At 40.0% G+C, this 18052-nt stretch overlaps 2 protein-coding genes across 5 annotated transcripts in view; both read left to right on the forward strand.

The window, feature by feature from the left end:
- The first annotated feature begins 75 nt into the window (after positions 1–75).
- Positions 76–1935, forward strand: ndufb5 (NADH:ubiquinone oxidoreductase subunit B5). Its single transcript, XM_085928164.1, has 6 exons — positions 76–242; positions 605–690; positions 959–1025; positions 1104–1165; positions 1458–1564; positions 1723–1935. The coding sequence occupies exons 1-6, from the start codon at positions 125–127 to the stop codon at positions 1841–1843; spliced, it is 561 nt and encodes a 186-aa protein (XP_085784290.1). The 5' UTR covers positions 76–124; the 3' UTR covers positions 1844–1935.
- Positions 1936–2538: 603 nt separating this feature from the next.
- The window catches only part of usp13 (ubiquitin specific peptidase 13), a 28882-nt gene continuing 13368 nt past the window's right edge, over positions 2539–18052 (forward strand). For 2 of the 4 annotated variants that reach the window (XR_015067860.1, XM_085927445.1), the window contains exons 1-20: positions 2539–2926; positions 4316–4441; positions 5609–5669; positions 7021–7142; positions 7707–7849; positions 8257–8441; positions 8850–8947; positions 9029–9219; positions 9380–9451; positions 9725–9830; positions 10685–10810; positions 10953–11106; positions 11336–11510; positions 11586–11674; positions 12422–12544; positions 13917–13940; positions 14281–14424; positions 16338–16510; positions 17508–17703; positions 17894–17978. Coding sequence is in view for 3 of the 4 variants with exons in the window: in XM_085927445.1 (XP_085783571.1) it covers positions 2816–2926; positions 4316–4441; positions 5609–5669; positions 7021–7142; positions 7707–7849; positions 8257–8441; positions 8850–8947; positions 9029–9219; positions 9380–9451; positions 9725–9830; positions 10685–10810; positions 10953–11106; positions 11336–11510; positions 11586–11674; positions 12422–12544; positions 13917–13940; positions 14281–14424; positions 16338–16510; positions 17508–17703; positions 17894–17978 (2504 nt within the window). In the remaining variant the exon portion in view is untranslated. The remainder of the gene's footprint in view (positions 2927–4315; positions 4442–5608; positions 5670–7020; positions 7143–7706; positions 7850–8256; positions 8442–8849; positions 8948–9028; positions 9220–9379; positions 9452–9724; positions 9831–10684; positions 10811–10952; positions 11107–11335; positions 11511–11585; positions 11675–12421; positions 12545–13916; positions 13941–14280; positions 14425–16337; positions 16511–17507; positions 17704–17893; positions 17979–18052) is intronic. The other 2 variants (XM_085927447.1, XM_085927448.1) reach the window with 2 other exon arrangements.

The following is an 18052-nucleotide window of genomic DNA, read 5'->3' on the forward strand; positions in this document are numbered from 1 at the left end:
AATTAAAAAAACATTTTAAGAATAGTTAAAAGTATTTGCCCCTACTAATGATGGCGGTTCTCGCTTCATGTCGATCAACAGCGAATCACAGCTCGTTTTGTTGAGTCGCCATCCCACAGTAGCCATGGTGGGAATGAGTCTACTCAGGTCTGCTGCTGCTATCGCAGCCAGACTGAGTCCACTGAAATCTGGAAATGCGACGACGAATTTACTTGCTCGAACAATACCGCGGACAGAAAAGGGTAGGTGACACTACGACTGAGTCTACTGAAGGAATTTTGTAAGAGAAAATTGAAGTTCCTTCTTGTGACCTTGCTAAAGGTTTTGTTAGCATGCTAATGATAGCTCGATGATACAGTTTGCATTGCAGGCAATATGAACACTTTCAATCAACTTCATATTTATTTACGTAAATGCACCTGAAATCTTTCTGTGGTCGTAATTGATGACATATGTTCAAGTTTTCTAAATCTGCAAACCTGCACCAATTACATAAAAAAAACCTCGTAAAAATCACATTTTCAAACATTGTTAGAGCTCACTTTACTATTCCCCCACATCCACTCATCAGTTTCTACATTACTTAAACTATTGTGTTTTTTAGTGGCTGTCCGTTGGGGAGGTCATGGCAAGAACATGTTCGTCATCAAACCAACTGAGTTCTATGACAAGAGATTTCTACGTCTGTTGGTGAGTCTAGAGGAGGCATTTTATCTTTTTTCTTTAAGAAAAAGAAAATAAAAACACTTCACATGGGCATTAATAACAGGTCCCTGGTATTCTTGCACAAAAATACATACAGGGTAAATAATTTCAGTCCACGTAATAAGTTTTGTTACCATGATGACCAAGACCAAGCTAGAACATGCAACGAAGTGTTTAATGTTGATAAAACGGGAAGTTTAAATTCATACTTATACCGAAGACAACAACGGACTCTTTCTGCTTTTCCACCCAGCAATTCTACATCCTGCTGACTGGTATTCCAGTGGCTATCATTATCACATCAGTGAATCTCTTCATTGGTGAGTGAGTGATCCAACACCTTGAATTCAGCTCAACTTTGATTCTGAACTTCAATTATGCGTCCTCTTGTTGTGAAGGTGAAGCGGAGCTGGTGGAAACCCCTGAGGGTTATGAACCCGAGTACTGGGAATACTACAAGGTATGTAGCTGCTTCCCTGACATAATCAATCATATTGATCAACTTTTTTTTTTAACTACATTTTTGAATCAAAGATCCAAATTAATCAGAATGAAAATCAGTTATTAATATTTCTACCACAAGATGGCACCAAAGCCCACCCAGTAGAAAAGCAGATATCCTTGCTTCATTTCAAAATCAAATAATCAGAGCTCTGTGACTGTTAATCATTAAATTATTACAAGAGAAAAAGCTGCAATAATCCATTCAATCAAAATGCCATGTATGCATCATTCCTCGTGTGTTTTTGCAGCACCCCATCACTAGGTGGATTTCTCGGAATTTCTATGACTCTCCGGTGAAGGACTATGAAAAAATGATGGCTGCAATCCAAATTGAAAAAGAGAAGGCAGACATGAGGTAAGTGGAAGCCCTATTTTGTCTTTTATTGTTTCTCAATATTTTGCTCTTTTGCAAGTAGCTATTTGTGAACTATTTTTCTTTTTTTTTTTTATAAGAATTTTCACTGTATTGTCAATGACTGTTCATTGAGTGAATATTCTGTCTGTGGTAAATAGGCTGGCACAGCTTGAGGTGCGCAAACACATGAGAGCGAGAGGTGATGGCCCCTGGTTCCAGATGGAGACCCTCAATAAGGATCTCATCGACTCCCGCCCCAAGGCAACACCCGATAACTGAACCAGACTGCTGTCAGTACACTGTGCTGATCTGGTCCACTATTTGTACATTTTTTTCCCCAACTTCACGCTTAAATAAAATATCTATGTGTACCTTTTGTGTGCACGTGTGTTAAAATGGTTTCATTATAGCATCATTGATTTATGAGGACTAAAACCACATCTGGGCAAAAACGAGATTTCTTGTCATCATGCCGAGATTTAAAGTCATCATAATGAGAGCGACTATTGATTTTCATGACTATTGAACGTTCCCCTGCCCGATGTTTACAACAATAACATTTTACATTCCAAATCATTCAATAATACTGCCTTGTTTAGACACACATTGGAATTTAAACATGACAAATGTCATAAAACACAGATGTAAAACCGGATGAGAATGAGAAACTAATGAGCAATTATCCTTATCCATCTATTGTTGTAATACCACGGATGGCCACTATGGGGCATAGTCGAGCTGCAAGAATTTATCGGCGGACAAAATAGTATTACCTTTATTTATGTTGTTTGCAAAACAATGTTTTTAGTAGATTGATTTATAGTTTAGACAGATGGAGTGATAATGTTTTTATCCTTGCACCGTGTAAATCGCATGCTTATTTCCTTCCAGTGTTTGTGATCACGCGGTGTCGTAGTAAGCGTGGGCGTCTGCACAAACCACCTCCAGACGTGGGAGCGGCTTCTGTGCAGAAATATTTCCACGCGATGCTCTGTCACGCTCGAAAACAAAAATACGTCGGATCCTCCGTGTCTTTAGCATGTAATTCCGCCTCCTGTAAGATTTGATCATTTACAGTATCAGCATCAACCCCCCGGCCCCCCGCCGCCGCTGTTCTCATCCACCCTTCTCTCCAATGGCCGGAGGAATGTAGTCTTGGTTGGCCACTTTAAAAATAGCACATCTCGCCTCTGAGAGCGCGCGGCTCCGGTGGCTTCCCTGCACTGTGCTGCAAGCAGTGGGGATGCCAACATGGCTACAGACCTTGGCGAGTTGCTGGTCCCCTACATGCCTACCATCAGAGTGCCCAAGACCGGAGACAGGGTATTCAAGAGCGAGTGCGCCTTTTCCTTCGACTCCCCGGTAAGTGTGCGCTTTATTCCGTGGGGAAGTAAAGGTGAACCTAGATTGTATTTAGTGTTGAAGATAAATGGATGTTTACATGTGAGGAGTTGAAGACAGGTGAATGGATATTGAGGGATTTTCCTTATTTGTCAGGCCGCACATGAAGCGCATCAGGCCGCGTTGCAGATTGGTGCAATCGAGCCGCACCTGCCTAGTTTGAGTTGAGAATTATCAATTTGATTGAAATTTTATTCAATTAAACAGCAACCTAATCTGAAGTTAAGGTGTGTCACATAATTTTATTATTGGTGAAAAACACTTGTAGGCCATCAATATAAAACAGCCAAATATAATTATGTTTTTTAAGTATGGAGGTATTTGAGCGCTTTGTGTCACGTGATTACATCTTCTACCAATTTTGTGAAACAACTTCAATATACTCTGGTTGAATGTTGGTTAAAAATCATCTTAAACAAAGGTCAACCTGTTTTGATCAGTGTTATGATAATACTGAAATTGAAATATCACGATGAGACTGATGGATACAGATGAAGTTCTCATCTGTATAATATTGTAAAACCTGTGGCCCTAGCATAGAGCCTTGGAGAACATTACCGGTAGCTATGGCCTCAGTTTCCAACATTCAGATTCTGCAAAAATGACCTGAATTTGTCAGAAGGAGTCATGGTGTATCCCACATTCTTCTAATGAATTTGGTACAAAACACTTCCAAAACCATAAATATAAAATTATCTAATACAAAAGAAACCGGTAAGTAAATGAGCATGCCTTTTTGTGCTGTATGACAGGGTATTCCATTTTTAAACTCAAGACAAGACTGAACATCATTTTTATTTCTTCCCAATAATTTTCAACGAGTGTAGCGTACTACCTGCCCTCCGAAAAAACATCCTTGACGAGAACACGTTCAAAGCTCGCCCAACTGTTTTTAAAGGTGACTCAGCTGTCTGGAGTTCATCATGTTAGCTCGAGGATGGCTTTATTTTTAGTCTTGCGCTGTTCAAGCTCATATGTCACTTTAGGCCACTTAAAGGTTTATCACACTGGTACTTGTTTCACATTTGGAATATTTTGGAGTTTCATTTTTTGATTGGAAAAAGCAGGATGAGAATAAATGACGGTGTTTTAAAAACATACTTGAATATGAGTGGCAGCTCGTATTAAGGCTAATTGTAGACTTGTCTGCGGGGATATAATACGTATTTCTATATATTTTAAAATTGAATGATTTTATATTTTATGCATCCACAAAACATGAGAGATTTACACACTTCTTTAAATAAAATTATTTTCCTCCACCGTCAATCAAGAAAATGTAGTCAAATAATTTTGTCTGCTGTTGTCTCATTACTTTTTCCCTCCTTTTGTGTGTGTGTGAATGTGCAGGAATCTGAGGGAGGCCTGTATGTGTGCATGAACACATTCCTGGGCTTTGGACGAGAACACGTGGAGAGACACTATCGCAAAACAGGCCAGAGTGTTTACATGCACCTCAAGCGACACATCAAGGAAGTGAGTATAGTTTTTGTGACTCAAAGGTCATCCAAATTTCTGCTGTCCATACGACCCTTTTGTCACTACTTCATCAATATAATAAGTACATGTTGAAAAAAAAACGGTGGATGTTTTTAAAGTGCTTTATAAATACAGTTGAGTTGACTTCAGATTCTCATTAGTGAAGTATTGCATATTTTTATAATTTAGCAATTTTTTATTCTATTCTTTTGTTATTTCAACTTAGATTAACTCAAAAGTTACAGTAGTTTGAAAATGAAATGTTAATGAAGATGAAATGGTGAGTAGAAAATATTTACTTTTAGTGGGGGAATTTTTATTTTATTTTATATGATAAATATGTCACATTTGACCTGAAAGGTCACTGGACTCCAATGTTGAATTCTGAGATCGTTGATGGTGTATGTGTTAATAATTTAAAAAATCCAATTGCTCTTATTGCTCTTGAGCCCAAACTGAACCCTGTCATCCCATGTTTCTCTTGACGAGTCTATAGCGAGCACCGGGGGTCCGCTGTTTTTTCTCACTGGCTCTAATTGCTCCCAGATAAGCTGTGCTTTGTAAAGAGCTGCTATTTTCATGCCTGGATGTGGAAACAGAAACAGCTGTTCACATTCTGCAGGCTCCCATGTCTGCTTTTTTTTTCCTCCTCTCATGATTACTTTTTTTGTCACAAGTGTGTCAGCATTCTTTTGGTTTGTTTGTGTCCATCCCGTTTAATGAACCGACCAACACGTTAACATGTCTTGGCCTGATATCTTTTAATTTACGCATTGAGGGTCAGACCTATGCAACCAATAAAACAAAACAATTGTTATTCAGTTATATTAAAAAACAATGGGCCTGCCTGTCATTGTGCAGAGGATGAATTGGAGTTGAATTTAAAAAAAAATTTGAGAGGGAAAATATATTAGAAAGAACAGGACATCTAATGTCTATTATTTCTATATTAGTGAGAGTGTTTGACCATTTTTTTTATGCATGGCATCGGGGATTTCCCCTAAGCTTGTAAGCTGACCTCACTCCTGGACAGGCCATCATCTATTTCCAACTACAAAGTGACAGTGTCAAAATTAAAGATCTTTAGCAAACAATACTACCTCACATGTTGATTTAATGAAATGTGTGATATACTAATATCTATTTGTTCTTTTTCCTCCTCAGAAATCCACAGGAGCTGCAGGAGGTGCAATTCCCAGGCGACGGAATGGAAAAGTATTTTTAGGTAAGTTGTATTTGTGTCGCAAACTTTGCTTGAGGAATCTCGGTCGTTAGGTCATGAAGCACAACATCAACACAACTCAGAATTTATAATTATTCAACCAGCTTTAATATATTAGCACTCATCAATGTCATCGTTACTCATTATGAACTGATAAGCATAATTTCCTTTCATTCCATAAACCGAAATATCAAAAGATGAATAGAATCATTTAAAGAACTTTAGTTAACCAATTAAACGATTCATTCACACGGAGTTATTTAACTGACCTGACGAGTGGTTTTCATATCTGCTTCATAGTCAAAAGGTTCTGGGTTTGAACCTCGGCTCAGGTCTTCCTGTGCGTAACTGTGTGTGGCTCCGTGTTTTGCAGATAATTTGGCTTCACCATTCATTCCAAAAACATATGTAAATTTTTTGTTATGATTATTAAATGATCAAACATGTGATCAATTGACTAAAATACAACAGCAGGTTATGTACTGTATGTTTACAGTCTATGGTTAATTTTTTTTGTATATTATTATGATTATTAAATGATCAAATATGTGATCAATTTACTAAAATACTACAGCAGGTTTTGTACTGTATGTTTACAGTCCACGATACCATCGCTAAAAATATTTTTCTTCCATCCCACATTTGCTATAATTTCAGTGGTCTGATCAGACGTGTCACTGAAGTCATTGTTTGTTGCTGAAGGCGTGAGATATTTGCCCTAATCAGACTCCTCCTCTACCTCCCGCATTCTAAATATAGTCCGTTTATGCGAGGTTAGTAACTGTTCTAAATCAAAGTGCCACATGCGCAGCCATTGCTCAAAGGGTAGTAGGTTTACAGTGGGGCCGGCCGCCTGGTGTCTCTCGCTAGTTCTTCAGCTGCCACCACCTGTCAACCCACCCTTGAGGCTGACACACTTGTATTGCCGCTATGACGTTGCTTGGCAAAGACCCCGAGTCTAGCCCCCTCATCCTCTCCGCTGGAAGAGGAATTCCTTCCATTCAGCCCAAAGGCCTCGATGTTGACTGACATCTTAAGTTCTTCATCATGACTGGTACACGTCAGCTCATCAGCACCCTCACAAATAGTCCTTCTCTGCTCATCCTCCTTTAAGTATTAATGTTGTCATCCAGTTTATTTACGTATGTATGATAACGGTCTGCCCCATACCAGTCCTCTGAGCCAATCCGTCCTTTTTGTTGCTTCTCCGAGAAGTTTCCATGATCTCGTTGACCGTGAGTCATTAACACAACTTTAGGTTTGCTCTGTGGTGAAATGTTAAAAAGAAAATCAATATATGATTGAAAGGGTGAATAGAGCAGATTGACTGAACATTTGCTTCCTCCTTTCGAAGATTTAGAGCTAAACCGTGATTTTAACGGTGAAGACTATGAGTACGAGGACGAGGCCAAGCTTGTAATATTTCCAGACCACTTTGAGATTGCCTTGCCAAATATTGAGGAGTTACCCGCTCTGGTCAGTGAGTTTGGTGTGTTTTGCATGCATGTCAACAAGAAGGGTGCACTCAGTGGACCCCCCACACACCACACACACTCATCGAGTGTCCATTTTCTAAAATGTACACACTGTTATTGTATTACAATCTTTATAGGCTGCCTTGTGTTACGTATGTGAATACAAGCGCTGGGGACACACCACTGAATGCACATACTCTTGGTGGCCATAACATTAGGTACACCTACTCTGTGCCTACGCATCCAATACAAGCGTTGTAGCAATAATTTTGCCTTTGCAGATTTCATTTCAAATCTTTTGAATGAGGGCTTTTAAAAAGATGTACCATATGGTCTGTTTTATTTTTTTTCATGCATGGTGAATAGATTCTGATTTCCCTTTAATTTGAATATCTTGCATGTTTTGGTTCTTGGTCCGAATCATCTGGTTTTGGTGTTTTGATACTTCAAGATATCCTTTTTTTTTTTTTTTTTTTTAATGTGCTTTCATGTTTTGCTATTTCTCACTGGAGCAAAATGTCAGGTGATGTGTGACTGGGCGTCACCTCTCTTCCGATCCATCCAGGTAACCATCGCCTGTGATGCAGTGCTCAATGCGCCGTCAGCCTATAAAAAACAGGAGCCTGAATCCTGGGAGGAGGAAATCCAAGTATCCAGACACGCCAGAAGCCTCAGACAGCTGGACAACGGAGTCAGAATCCCCCCCAGGTAGGACAACCATCAAGTCACATTGAGGGACTGATGGGATCTTCTCGATTTTCATTTGAGCCCTCGTATTTTCCAAAATGTTGACTTTTTTTTTTTTTATCGGGGAAGTAGATAAGTATCGTGAATCAGAATTGACGTTTCTTGAAGCCCCAGCAGAGAAATAATTAAAGATAGTTTGGCCCTGATGAAGGTCTGCGTTCAACAGAGTGCTACTAAAGTCATGACATGGTTGTTTATTCCAAGATGAAAATGTGAATTTTAGAAAATGGTTGGATAGATATTGATGTACTTTTCTGTCAGTTTGAATTTACAGCGGGCTTTATTAGCAAGATGTTTTTTAACAACCAAGTCTCCGCTTAATTAAATGGCAACACAACAGTGACCGTATTGTTTTTCCCTGTCGGCAGTGGTTGGAAGTGTCAGAAGTGCGAGATGAGAGAGAACCTGTGGCTGAACCTGACGGATGGCACCATTCTTTGCGGGAAGTGGTTCTTTGATGGCAGCGGTGGGAACGGCCACGCTCTGGACCACTACAAAGAGACCAAACACCCGCTGGCTGTCAAACTGGACACCATCACCCCAGATGGAGCAGGTTTGATCTCTCATCCAATCCAGAAGAAAGCTTGTCTGTCATCTCGTGTGATGGAAATCGTTTTTAATGTCAATTACGTGAATGTTTCTTAAACGTTTAACATCAAGTACTAGCTCAAAAATGACTAAGCGCTCGTTAAGTAACGCCATCACGACCATCGTTAAAATACAGTCGTGCAGTAGGACTAAGTGTTCATCGAAAATGATTTATATTTAAAAAGGGCATTATACTATTTTACACCAACCAAAAGCACATTTTTCATTGTCTGAAAAAAAAAAGAAAAGACAAATCCCACCATTTTAGTCTTCTGTAAGGCAGCGCTGACACAGTATGGCAGAGATGAAATCGACTTTGTATTTTATTTTATATTGTACGTGTCATCTTGACGAAGAGAACTCCTGGTTTCAGATGTTTATTCGTTCGAGGAAGAAGAAGCCGTGTTAGACCCGCAATTATCGGATCATCTCTCCCATTTTGGAATAGACATGCTACAGATGCAAAAAAAAGTAAGTCACGGTTGTGATACACATCACATTCTGTCGGCATTTGAAAAGTACTGAAATGTGGTACCTTCGCTCCTCCCTCAGACAGAGAATGGCCACCACACAGACAATAATGCCCGGCCACGCGTCAGCGAGTGGGAAGTGATCCAAGAGTCGGGCATGAAACTGAAAGCGGTGTACGGTTCCGGTTACACGGGCATCAAAAACCTCGGCAACAGCTGCTACCTTAGCACAGTCCTGCAGGTTCTCTTCAGCATCCCAGAGTTTCAGAGGATGTGAGTTGCCTCCAAATAAAAAGTGTCTTATTGTTGTGTTGAACCCAATCTAGGCTTTGACACTGGCCCAAGTTGTTTAGTTGGAATTAGAAATAATGAACTAGACTTTGACAAAGAAAAATGTCTGTGGTGAGTGTTTATTATATATTTGGGTCTATAGGTATGTCGGGAACCTTCAGAGGATATTTGACTATTCACCTCTCGACCCCACACAGGACTTTGCCACACAAATGTAAGTGACTGCAGTTTTTTTTTTTATAGAATGAACAGGATGGATGAATCATGAATTGAAATAAAAAAACAAATACATTGCCAAACTCCAATATTAGGCTCATCAAATTGAAGCCGTTGAATGCATACAAATGCAAAAAAGCTGTTTAATTTCGGTCAGATGTTATTTACAACAATTCAACACAAATTAATTTTCATCATGTAAAAATAGAACAAAGAGTCATTTTATGCTGTTCTATTTTGAACTGTGATTTTTTTTTTTTTTGTCCAACAGGGCTAAAGTGGGTCATGGGCTCCTCTCAGGCCAATACTCCAAACCACCCATGAAATCTGAACTCATTGAACAGGTGATGAAAGAAGAATACAAGGTATTAAACCGGGTATGTTCAGCTCCACAACTAGCATATTACTTGCCAATGTCAGCCAACAAAGCAGCAAAACACTTTGATAGAAATGCTACGTAAGATATGTGGCAACTTTCGCAATTCATGCAGTTTACCGTTTGTGACGCAAAGATGGAGTCACACAAACGATTCCATGCTTTTAAGAATGTGCTGGGACTGTCTTTCTCTCGTTCTGAAAATAGCTGTTGGCCACCATGCCACATTTGCAGCTCCAAGCGCTTCTGTAGACAGCTGTCACGGTTCCACTTGCACCTTATTTTATTTTGCTTTCTTTTTTTTTTTGTTTCTTTCTTTCATTGCGCCGTTCCTTCTCTTTCTACTTGGTGGGTCCATACTTTCCTTGTCTTCCACCTGTGTCCTCTTTTGACATGGAAGACAAAGTTGAGCCAGTATTGTGTCATGGAAAAGCTTTGATGGCTTATCTGAAAACGACTGTGAATTTTATCTCAGTATAAAATCACAATTTCACTTGTTACAAGTGTTTTCAAACAATCGTTCCACTTTTTTTATTTTAGCTTATCTTTCCAAACACATTTTTCTTGGCTGTCAGAATGTGAAAAACCATGAAAGCATTATGAAAGCCAGTGAGCCGGGAAGTGAATTTCGGCGTTGGCCATTCAAATGTAAAATGACTATTCATCTTTTTTTTTTTTTTTTAACATCTTTTGAACATCACTTCTGCCAGTTAGCACTTCTCTTATTAATGGAGAGTAAGTGATTGCCCATTTCTAATGACCCCCATTTCTGAGCGCAACCAATCAGGATTGGTGTGTGGTCTTGTTCAGTCATTGCATCTAAATGCTGATTATTATTATAATTTTTTCTTCCAGCACCAACAGAAAGGCATCTCCCCCCGGATGCTGAAGTCTTTGGTTAGCCGGGGTCATCCGGAATTTTCCTCCAACAGGCAACAAGACGCACAAGAATTCTTCCTGCATATGATCAATTTGGTGGAGGTGAGGTGCATTTAAATTCTACATCTCCATTTAATACGCTCAAGATTAAAACAGACCTTCCCCGGTAGTAATTCATAATTATCAGTCGTGACGTTAATATATGGAAAGACACGTACATGAACGCCATTGTCATCAACTGCAGAGAAACAGTACGAGCTCAGAGAATCCAAGTGATGCCTTCCGTTTCCTGGTGGAAGAACGAGTCCAGTGCTGCCAATCACGCCGGGTTCGATACACTCAGCGAGTGGACTACTGCATCCAGCTGCCAGCCCCCGTCGAGGCCGCAACCAATCGAGGTAAATTCAAGATCCGTAGGGTCCAGAATTCAAGAATTACGTTGGTGTCTTTAGATCCGAGTTTAATTTGTTCCACTACTATGCTCAGAAGTCAAAATAATCACGCCTGTTGGTATTGTCAAATGACCTGTCTATGGGTGTTGCTGCACCAATTTTGTTCCGATATCTGTATTTACAGTATTATCAGACAGTTTCAAAGCTGCAAAAATTGTTCTTTTGGTACTACCAGAGGAGCTGTTGGCATACGAGGCCAAGAGGAGAGAAGCCGAGGAAAACATGAGAGCCCCCCCTGAGCCGGTGAGGGCTCGCATCCCTTTCACCGCCTGCCTGCAGGCCTTCACTGAGCCTGAGAACGTGCCAGATTTCTGGAGTTCGGCGCTGCAGGCAAAATCAGCCGGAGTCAAGTAAGCTACCGGCATAATATTTCTATCCTCAATTTAATATGCTTTAATTTCCTGTCATTTTCTTTCCCCCCCTAGAACATCCCGCTTTGCCTCATTTCCCGAATATCTGGCAGTCCAAATCAAGAAGTTCACTTTTGGAGTTGACTGGGTGCCCAAGAAACTAGGTAACTGTTTGAAGGTTTATTTGTTCACACTGATGTATTGTTGAGGACCAGATTTGCATGAGGATGAACTTTCATTGAAGTTTTAAGGACTTTACAAAAATGTGTGTAAAATAGCAATGTTCTAATGCGGTCATTCCCTGCAAATGGGTCAAGTTAGATATGTGTGCTGTGGAAAATGATCCAATTTCTCTCAATTGGTCTGAAAAATGTTTTTTTTACTCCAAACAATCGATGTCCTTCCTGCCAGTCAGGTAAAACAATTAAATGCATTGTGTAAATCGTCCAAAAGAGGGCAGCATGAGTCTGCTTCAAAAGGCACATCATACTGAGGAATTAAAGACATACTTGGTTATTTGGTTAGGTTTAAGAATTGAAGAAATATGTCATGTCAGAAAAACAAAATGCGCTTAAGTCAGAAAGGTCTGAGTTCCTTTATGGAGTTGGCATGTTGTTGTGTTTTTTTTTTTACTTAGGTAATCTGGTTTACTCCCATAAACCCCAAAATATTTTCAGTTCATTAAAGACTCTAAATTGTCCATAAATTAGTGGGAAAGTGAGGAAATGCAAAGTCTGACTATGTCACAGGGTCTACTCCGCCTTTCACCAAAAGTCAGCTAATCAACAAAAGCACTCTCAGAATTGGATTGATGGCTATAAATTTAAAAACCAATTTCACCTGTATTTACCATTATCAACAAGAAAGATTGTTTTATATATATACGTAAAACAATTCAACTTTGCCTGTAGATTTGGGCATTGACGTACCAGACTTCCTGGATCTGAGCCGTCTGAGGGCCACAGGGCTGCAATCAGATGAAGAAGAGCTTCCTGACCTTATGCCACCCATTGTGCTACCTGAAGACACCAGAGGTATTCAAATACACATATTGTATACATTCTGTTTTATGCCACTACTCTTCTTAAATTTGATAAACCATTAGTCATCATTTAATCCATTCATTATTGCACATCTTGTGAGAACATCAAGGAAATTTTGGTTGACCTCGTTCCACTATGGAGGTTCTATTGTGTTTTCTCCTCAAAGGCATAGTTGCTGTTGCCGCTGTATGATTCGATTTTTTTTTTTGGGGGGGGCAAAATATTTGCGCACTGTCGGTTTCCAGATTGACGCTGCATTATCTGCTTGCAAACGTGCCCCCGATGCTTTCCACGGGTTGTGATTTTAATAACCGTATTGTTCCCGGAGTCGCTCGAAAAGTTCAGCCACATCTCCCGCTCAACGTCCACATAAATATTTTAGAAGGCACAGCGTGTTGAGAATGTTCCCACCCGCTGAACACTATCTCCAAGAAGGAGCTTGTCTTTTGTGTACAAAATAATATGCTGCACATGGCCGACTCAAGTTTGCATTCGTGTATTGGTTGACAGCAACACATTCAAAGAAAAAAAAAAACCTGCAATATGATGTTTTTATTCTATTTTATTCTGAACTGACATACCAAATAGTGCTTATCAAATAGTCAGCCCACTGCTTGGTTTATTTCATTTATTTAGTTCTGTACAATTCTAACCATTACACAAATCAACCTTTCATAAAGATGCCCCACAAAGTGAGGCCCTCTTTTTGGAACTTCACTCTCTCTTTTTTTTTTCCACAGAATCTTGTTAATGTGGTTTGAGCAATGAGACAAAAAATAGTTTTGAGAGAACAAAATGTTCTTTTTTCAGCACTTATTTAATCCCCATTTGTATGATGACTTATATCTGCTGCAAATGATCCACTGGCCCCATTGTCCTCATGCTAGCATGAGCAGTGATTAATCACGTTGACCCTACTGTCTCTCCCGCTCCCCGAGACTTTCGCGCCTCATTGAGCGCAAATGTTTGCCTTATAACCTGTTTTATACACATTTCTTCCTGGTAATGGCCAATTAATACTAGCAGTGAGGTGAAGTATTATTTTTTTCTATATTTTCCCAATAATAAAGGTAATAAGACAAAAGTTACTGCAGGTGATCATATCGATTCCAGTGAAGAAGGCCAAACTTGCTGTACTTGACTTTGTTGTTTTCATTGTCCTAAATCAAACCCAACACGTAATCCCAGCATTGGAATATTAATGGTAGCTGTTTAATGAGGCTGTGATAGTAGCATTGCAACAGTGTTTTCATATTCATTTATTCAATCCATGTATTTGTTATCACTTGATAAACAAAGGCATGCAAGCGCATACGTATACGGAAACGTTGTGTGATTCATCCTTTTCCCCCTTCTGTTCCAGATAACTCCATGAGCTCCTTAGATTGTGAGTATATTGCCTCGTCTCTCATTAACACGAACACACAATGAGCCAAAGCACTGAGCGTGCATGCCTGAGCAAGTGCGCAAGACTTTTTTTTTTTTTTTTTTTTGCGTACGTGTGCTCCATGATGGATCGTTGTGCGCTGAAGAAACATCCCCGGGGCTCATTGTCTTCCGGTCTTTTTTGCTTAATGAGGCCCAAAGAGAGAGAGAGAGAGAGAGAGAGAGTGAGCGAAAGAGAGAGAGACCGGTTGCTATGACGCCAGCAAATGTGAATGAGCAATCGTGTGTGTGTGTGTGTATGTTGTAAGTTATTGATGGCGGCACTCCGTTGTGTCCCCTAGCTCCGGAAATAGATGAGGCAGCAGTAATGCAGCTGGCAGAGATGGGCTTCCCACTAGAAGCCTGCAGAAAGGCCGTCTACTATACTGGCAACATGGGCCCCGAAATGGCCTTCAACTGGATCATAGCCCACATGGAGGAGCCTGGTAAGAATCTTGGTCACTGCACTCAAAGTAATAATAAATCGCAAACATGAAGATAAACTAAAAATGTGTGTCGTACAATCGTGATCACTTTTGGACCCAATTCATTGAAATTGGATCATTTCCTACGACCTTGCAAGAACAGCAAACACCCATCTGTGCAATTTTGTCCGATTCATTGGAATTGAAATGAAGCAACACCACATATCATAATTTGATAGCCTTTCTATAGCCAGTAAATGTCAAAGTTGTTCTTCTTTTTTGGATCGGGGGGAGTGTCACCACAGTTCTGCCCAAATCACTTGTGCAGCAACTGTGTCAGCTCTTCCACCTCCTCCAGGATGCAGGCGTGAGGATGAAACACATAGAGACAAGGCACGTTTATTGGTATGGGGCCTTTTAAACTCAAAGGTAATTCAAAGTGAGAGACGAGTCAAATCTTCACCGGATCAGGACAGCTTTTGTGTACTCTGCTTGTTTATCGCATCCGTGACAACACCATCAAGTCTGTCAGTGCTTTTGCAGCCGAGATGTTCCTGCGAGGCCCGAACTTAAGTCACTTTTATTACCCTTGGTGCTGGGTAAAAGGCCTCAAGAGTGTGCAGAAATGAGAACAGCCTCTTGCTTTTAAAAACGAAAGGAAAGCGATGCAAAATGGGCTGCTTAAAGACTAAACAATGTCATATATTTGGGGATCATTTGCAGGTTTAAGAAGAGACTATATGGCCAGGTTGACCCATTTTCAACTAGCTTGCATTTTCTGTCGTTTTGGAGAAATCAACAAATAACAAACTACTCTCGTTACGCCTCTTTCTGCTCTGCAGTCTGGACACAGCTCAAATCAGTGCTGTGTCATTTTGCGGGGGTATTTTTTTTTTTTACTGCAGACATCAATTTTAAGTACAGAACTATAAAAGAAATGCCAATGTTTGCGTCAGTCCTGTCTTCCTTCAATCTCAATTGCCTACAAAAGGTAATGAGCGGAGAAGCCCCAAGCTATTTTGAGTGGAGCTTGGTAATCTTTTCAACCAAAACAAATTTTGGCGATTGAATCACATGGGAATTGTTATTATGACAAAAATAATTGCAGATATTACCTTTGTCATTACTCTATAAAAACTTGACTTATAGTTACTATTCATCACTATGACCTATTGCTACTAAAAATTAAATTATGAAGGTATTTTTGACCATCATTTCATTCTATGTTGACAAAATCAATGGAACATCCTCATCAAAATCAATGATTTGATGCAAATCTTTATTTTTTTTTATGCCAAACCAAAGAATGGGCTACCTGGTAATCAATGTCGTGAAATATGCACGTTAAGGCAGAAGGGTTTCATCCAAAGTTGAGTGGAAACGAGCAGTTTAACAGCCATTTAACTACTCTTGCAAACATGAGGCCCTTTATTTATTCACCTCTTACGTTTTCTGGCAGCTCGACAACACGTTGAGTGGCTACGGAAAGCAAGCGAAACAGGGAGATAAAGGCATTAGCGGGTAGATAAGGAGTTTGCCTTTTTCTTTTATGGCAGCAAGATTAATGAAGGCTGTTTATGGCCCTTCGTAATTACAGTCGCAGTGTCCTTGCTGAAGGGCCACTTCACTTTGATTTTAGTCTTGTGGCACAAATGCCACATACATAAAGAAAGAAATAATTCCCTTTTACGTTTGAAGATGCTTTATTTACTAGTTCATTAATGTACACACTGTACTGAAGTATTCAGACTCTATATTGTACTACCATGCCTTTGTTGACTTGTTTTTACTAATTTGCATATTTTTTAAATGATCATTTTTGATAGGGTTTTACACTATGTTGATTTACGAGTGTCTCCCAACTCGATTTAAACCGTGAACCCTACTTGTGTTTGATCATGCATCTGCTTACCAAATCATCGACTTTTCTCCAGACTTTGCCGAGCCTCTCACGTTGCCCTCCATGTTGGGTCCGGACCCTTTCAGCAGTGCTGATAGTCCCGTGGGCGCTACCCCGCTGGACAACTCTCCCCCCGAGGAGAGCATTGCCATCCTCACTTCGATGGGCTTCCCTCGCTCTCACACCATCCAGGCGCTCAAAGCTACGGTCAGTCAGGTGTCCACTTTTTCATTTGCAAATGCAATCTAAAAAAAAAAAATCTCATTTCAAAGTACTGCTTGGCACCATCTTGTGACAAGGGATTATGTTGAAGTGAATTGAGGAGCTCTATCCAGTGCTTTGCTACCATCTTGTGGTATCTAGGGCGGTAATTTTAAATATTTTTGGAGGCGCACCAATTACTTGCAGCAGGCCACTGGCTCGAGGATGTCATATTTTTTTTGGGCAGTATGTCAAACCCATTTACTGAAATGGGGTTTAAAATGATACAGTATGTATGTGTTATTAGAGGCTATTAGCGAGAGGAAGAAATAGCGTGTCACCTTTAAAGCGTTCGACTTTGGAGGTTCTTCTATCATAATAATAATAATAATAATAGGAGTGGGGTTGTTATTAAAGGACGGAAATAGAGCCAAAGCATACTGGATTTGTTTGGCTTCTTGCGCTCCCAGTATGAGCGCACAAATAAACACTTATTGCTTTTAATTAATGTGAAGCTGGAGGGGGGCTCTCGCCACTGAGGTTATTATTAGCCCTAAATAAGGAGGAGGTCCTTTTTTTTTTTTTTTTTTTTTTCCCCCTCAGCCTCAGCCATCTCACACTTCTCCTTCATGCACTTTGTGGATGCACATACATCTCCAGGAATCTATTTTGGATGCCTTAAAAACACCCTCAGGAGTGCGTGCCACTGCAAATATTTAGAGTGGGTCCATTTTGTGAGGGGCTACCTGAAGATGGGTGAAAGAACCCCATTTCATTTCAGCATGCCTTTGATAACGCCTTAGAATGTTAATGCTCGGTAATGTGGTTTGAGTTTATCCTGCTGAGAAATTGCACGCCATCATAATATCATATTCGAGTTTAATAACATATATTGAGGTCAAATTGTACAAATAGATGTCAGTAATTAGCATGCCTCCTTTACATGTTAAAATGAATGGAAGTATTTGAAATGTATTATTTTACGTGTGTTTTTATTTTGAAGAATAACAACCTTGAAAGAGCGCTGGACTGGATCTTTACCCACCCGGAGGAGGAGGAGGAGGAGAGCGACGCTCTTTCCAACATGGCTGACACGGAGCCCAATGACAACGCTTTCTCCAATGCAAACTCACACAGCGACTCCACGTTGTCCCCAGACAGGGACACGTCGGGACCGCGTGTCAAAGACGGACCGGGACGTGAGTCGATGACTTTCTTTGGTCTCTATTCATTTTGTATGAAGAATATTTTGCACACATATGGAATAAGGTAAATAGACCTTGGCATTCATATTATGGAGTATACCAAGTGGACTAACGGAAGTAGTTGTGTGTGACTTTGCTTGTTGTTTCCATTTATTGTAATGCGTGTGGAATTTTCTCACCTCAGGTTATGAGCTCTTCGCCGTCATCAGTCACATGGGAGCATCCACAATGTCTGGACACTATGTTTGTCACATTAAAAAAGAAGGCCGGTAAGTTCAAAAACCATACAGTTTTTCAAATATCTTTATAGTTATTATTTTATTTGTATTAATTTTTCAAAATA

Source organism: Syngnathus leptorhynchus, chromosome 13, assembly GCF_054491065.1.
Source record: "Syngnathus leptorhynchus isolate UIUO chromosome 13, UIUO_Slep, whole genome shotgun sequence".
Lineage (NCBI taxonomy): Eukaryota > Metazoa > Chordata > Actinopteri > Syngnathiformes > Syngnathidae > Syngnathus > Syngnathus leptorhynchus.

Excerpts from the sequence above, each read along its gene's own strand:
- ndufb5 (XM_085928164.1), top strand. The coding sequence starts at position 125 with ATGGTGGGAATGAGTCTACTCAGGTCTGCTGCTGCTATCGCAGCCAGA. Across the intron at positions 1,026-1,103 it reads ATCAGTGAATCTCTTCATTG|GTGAAGCGGAGCTGGTGGAA; the intron begins GTGAGTGAGTGA and ends CTTGTTGTGAAG. Across the intron at positions 1,565-1,722 it reads AAAGAGAAGGCAGACATGAG|GCTGGCACAGCTTGAGGTGC; the intron begins GTAAGTGGAAGC and ends TGTGGTAAATAG.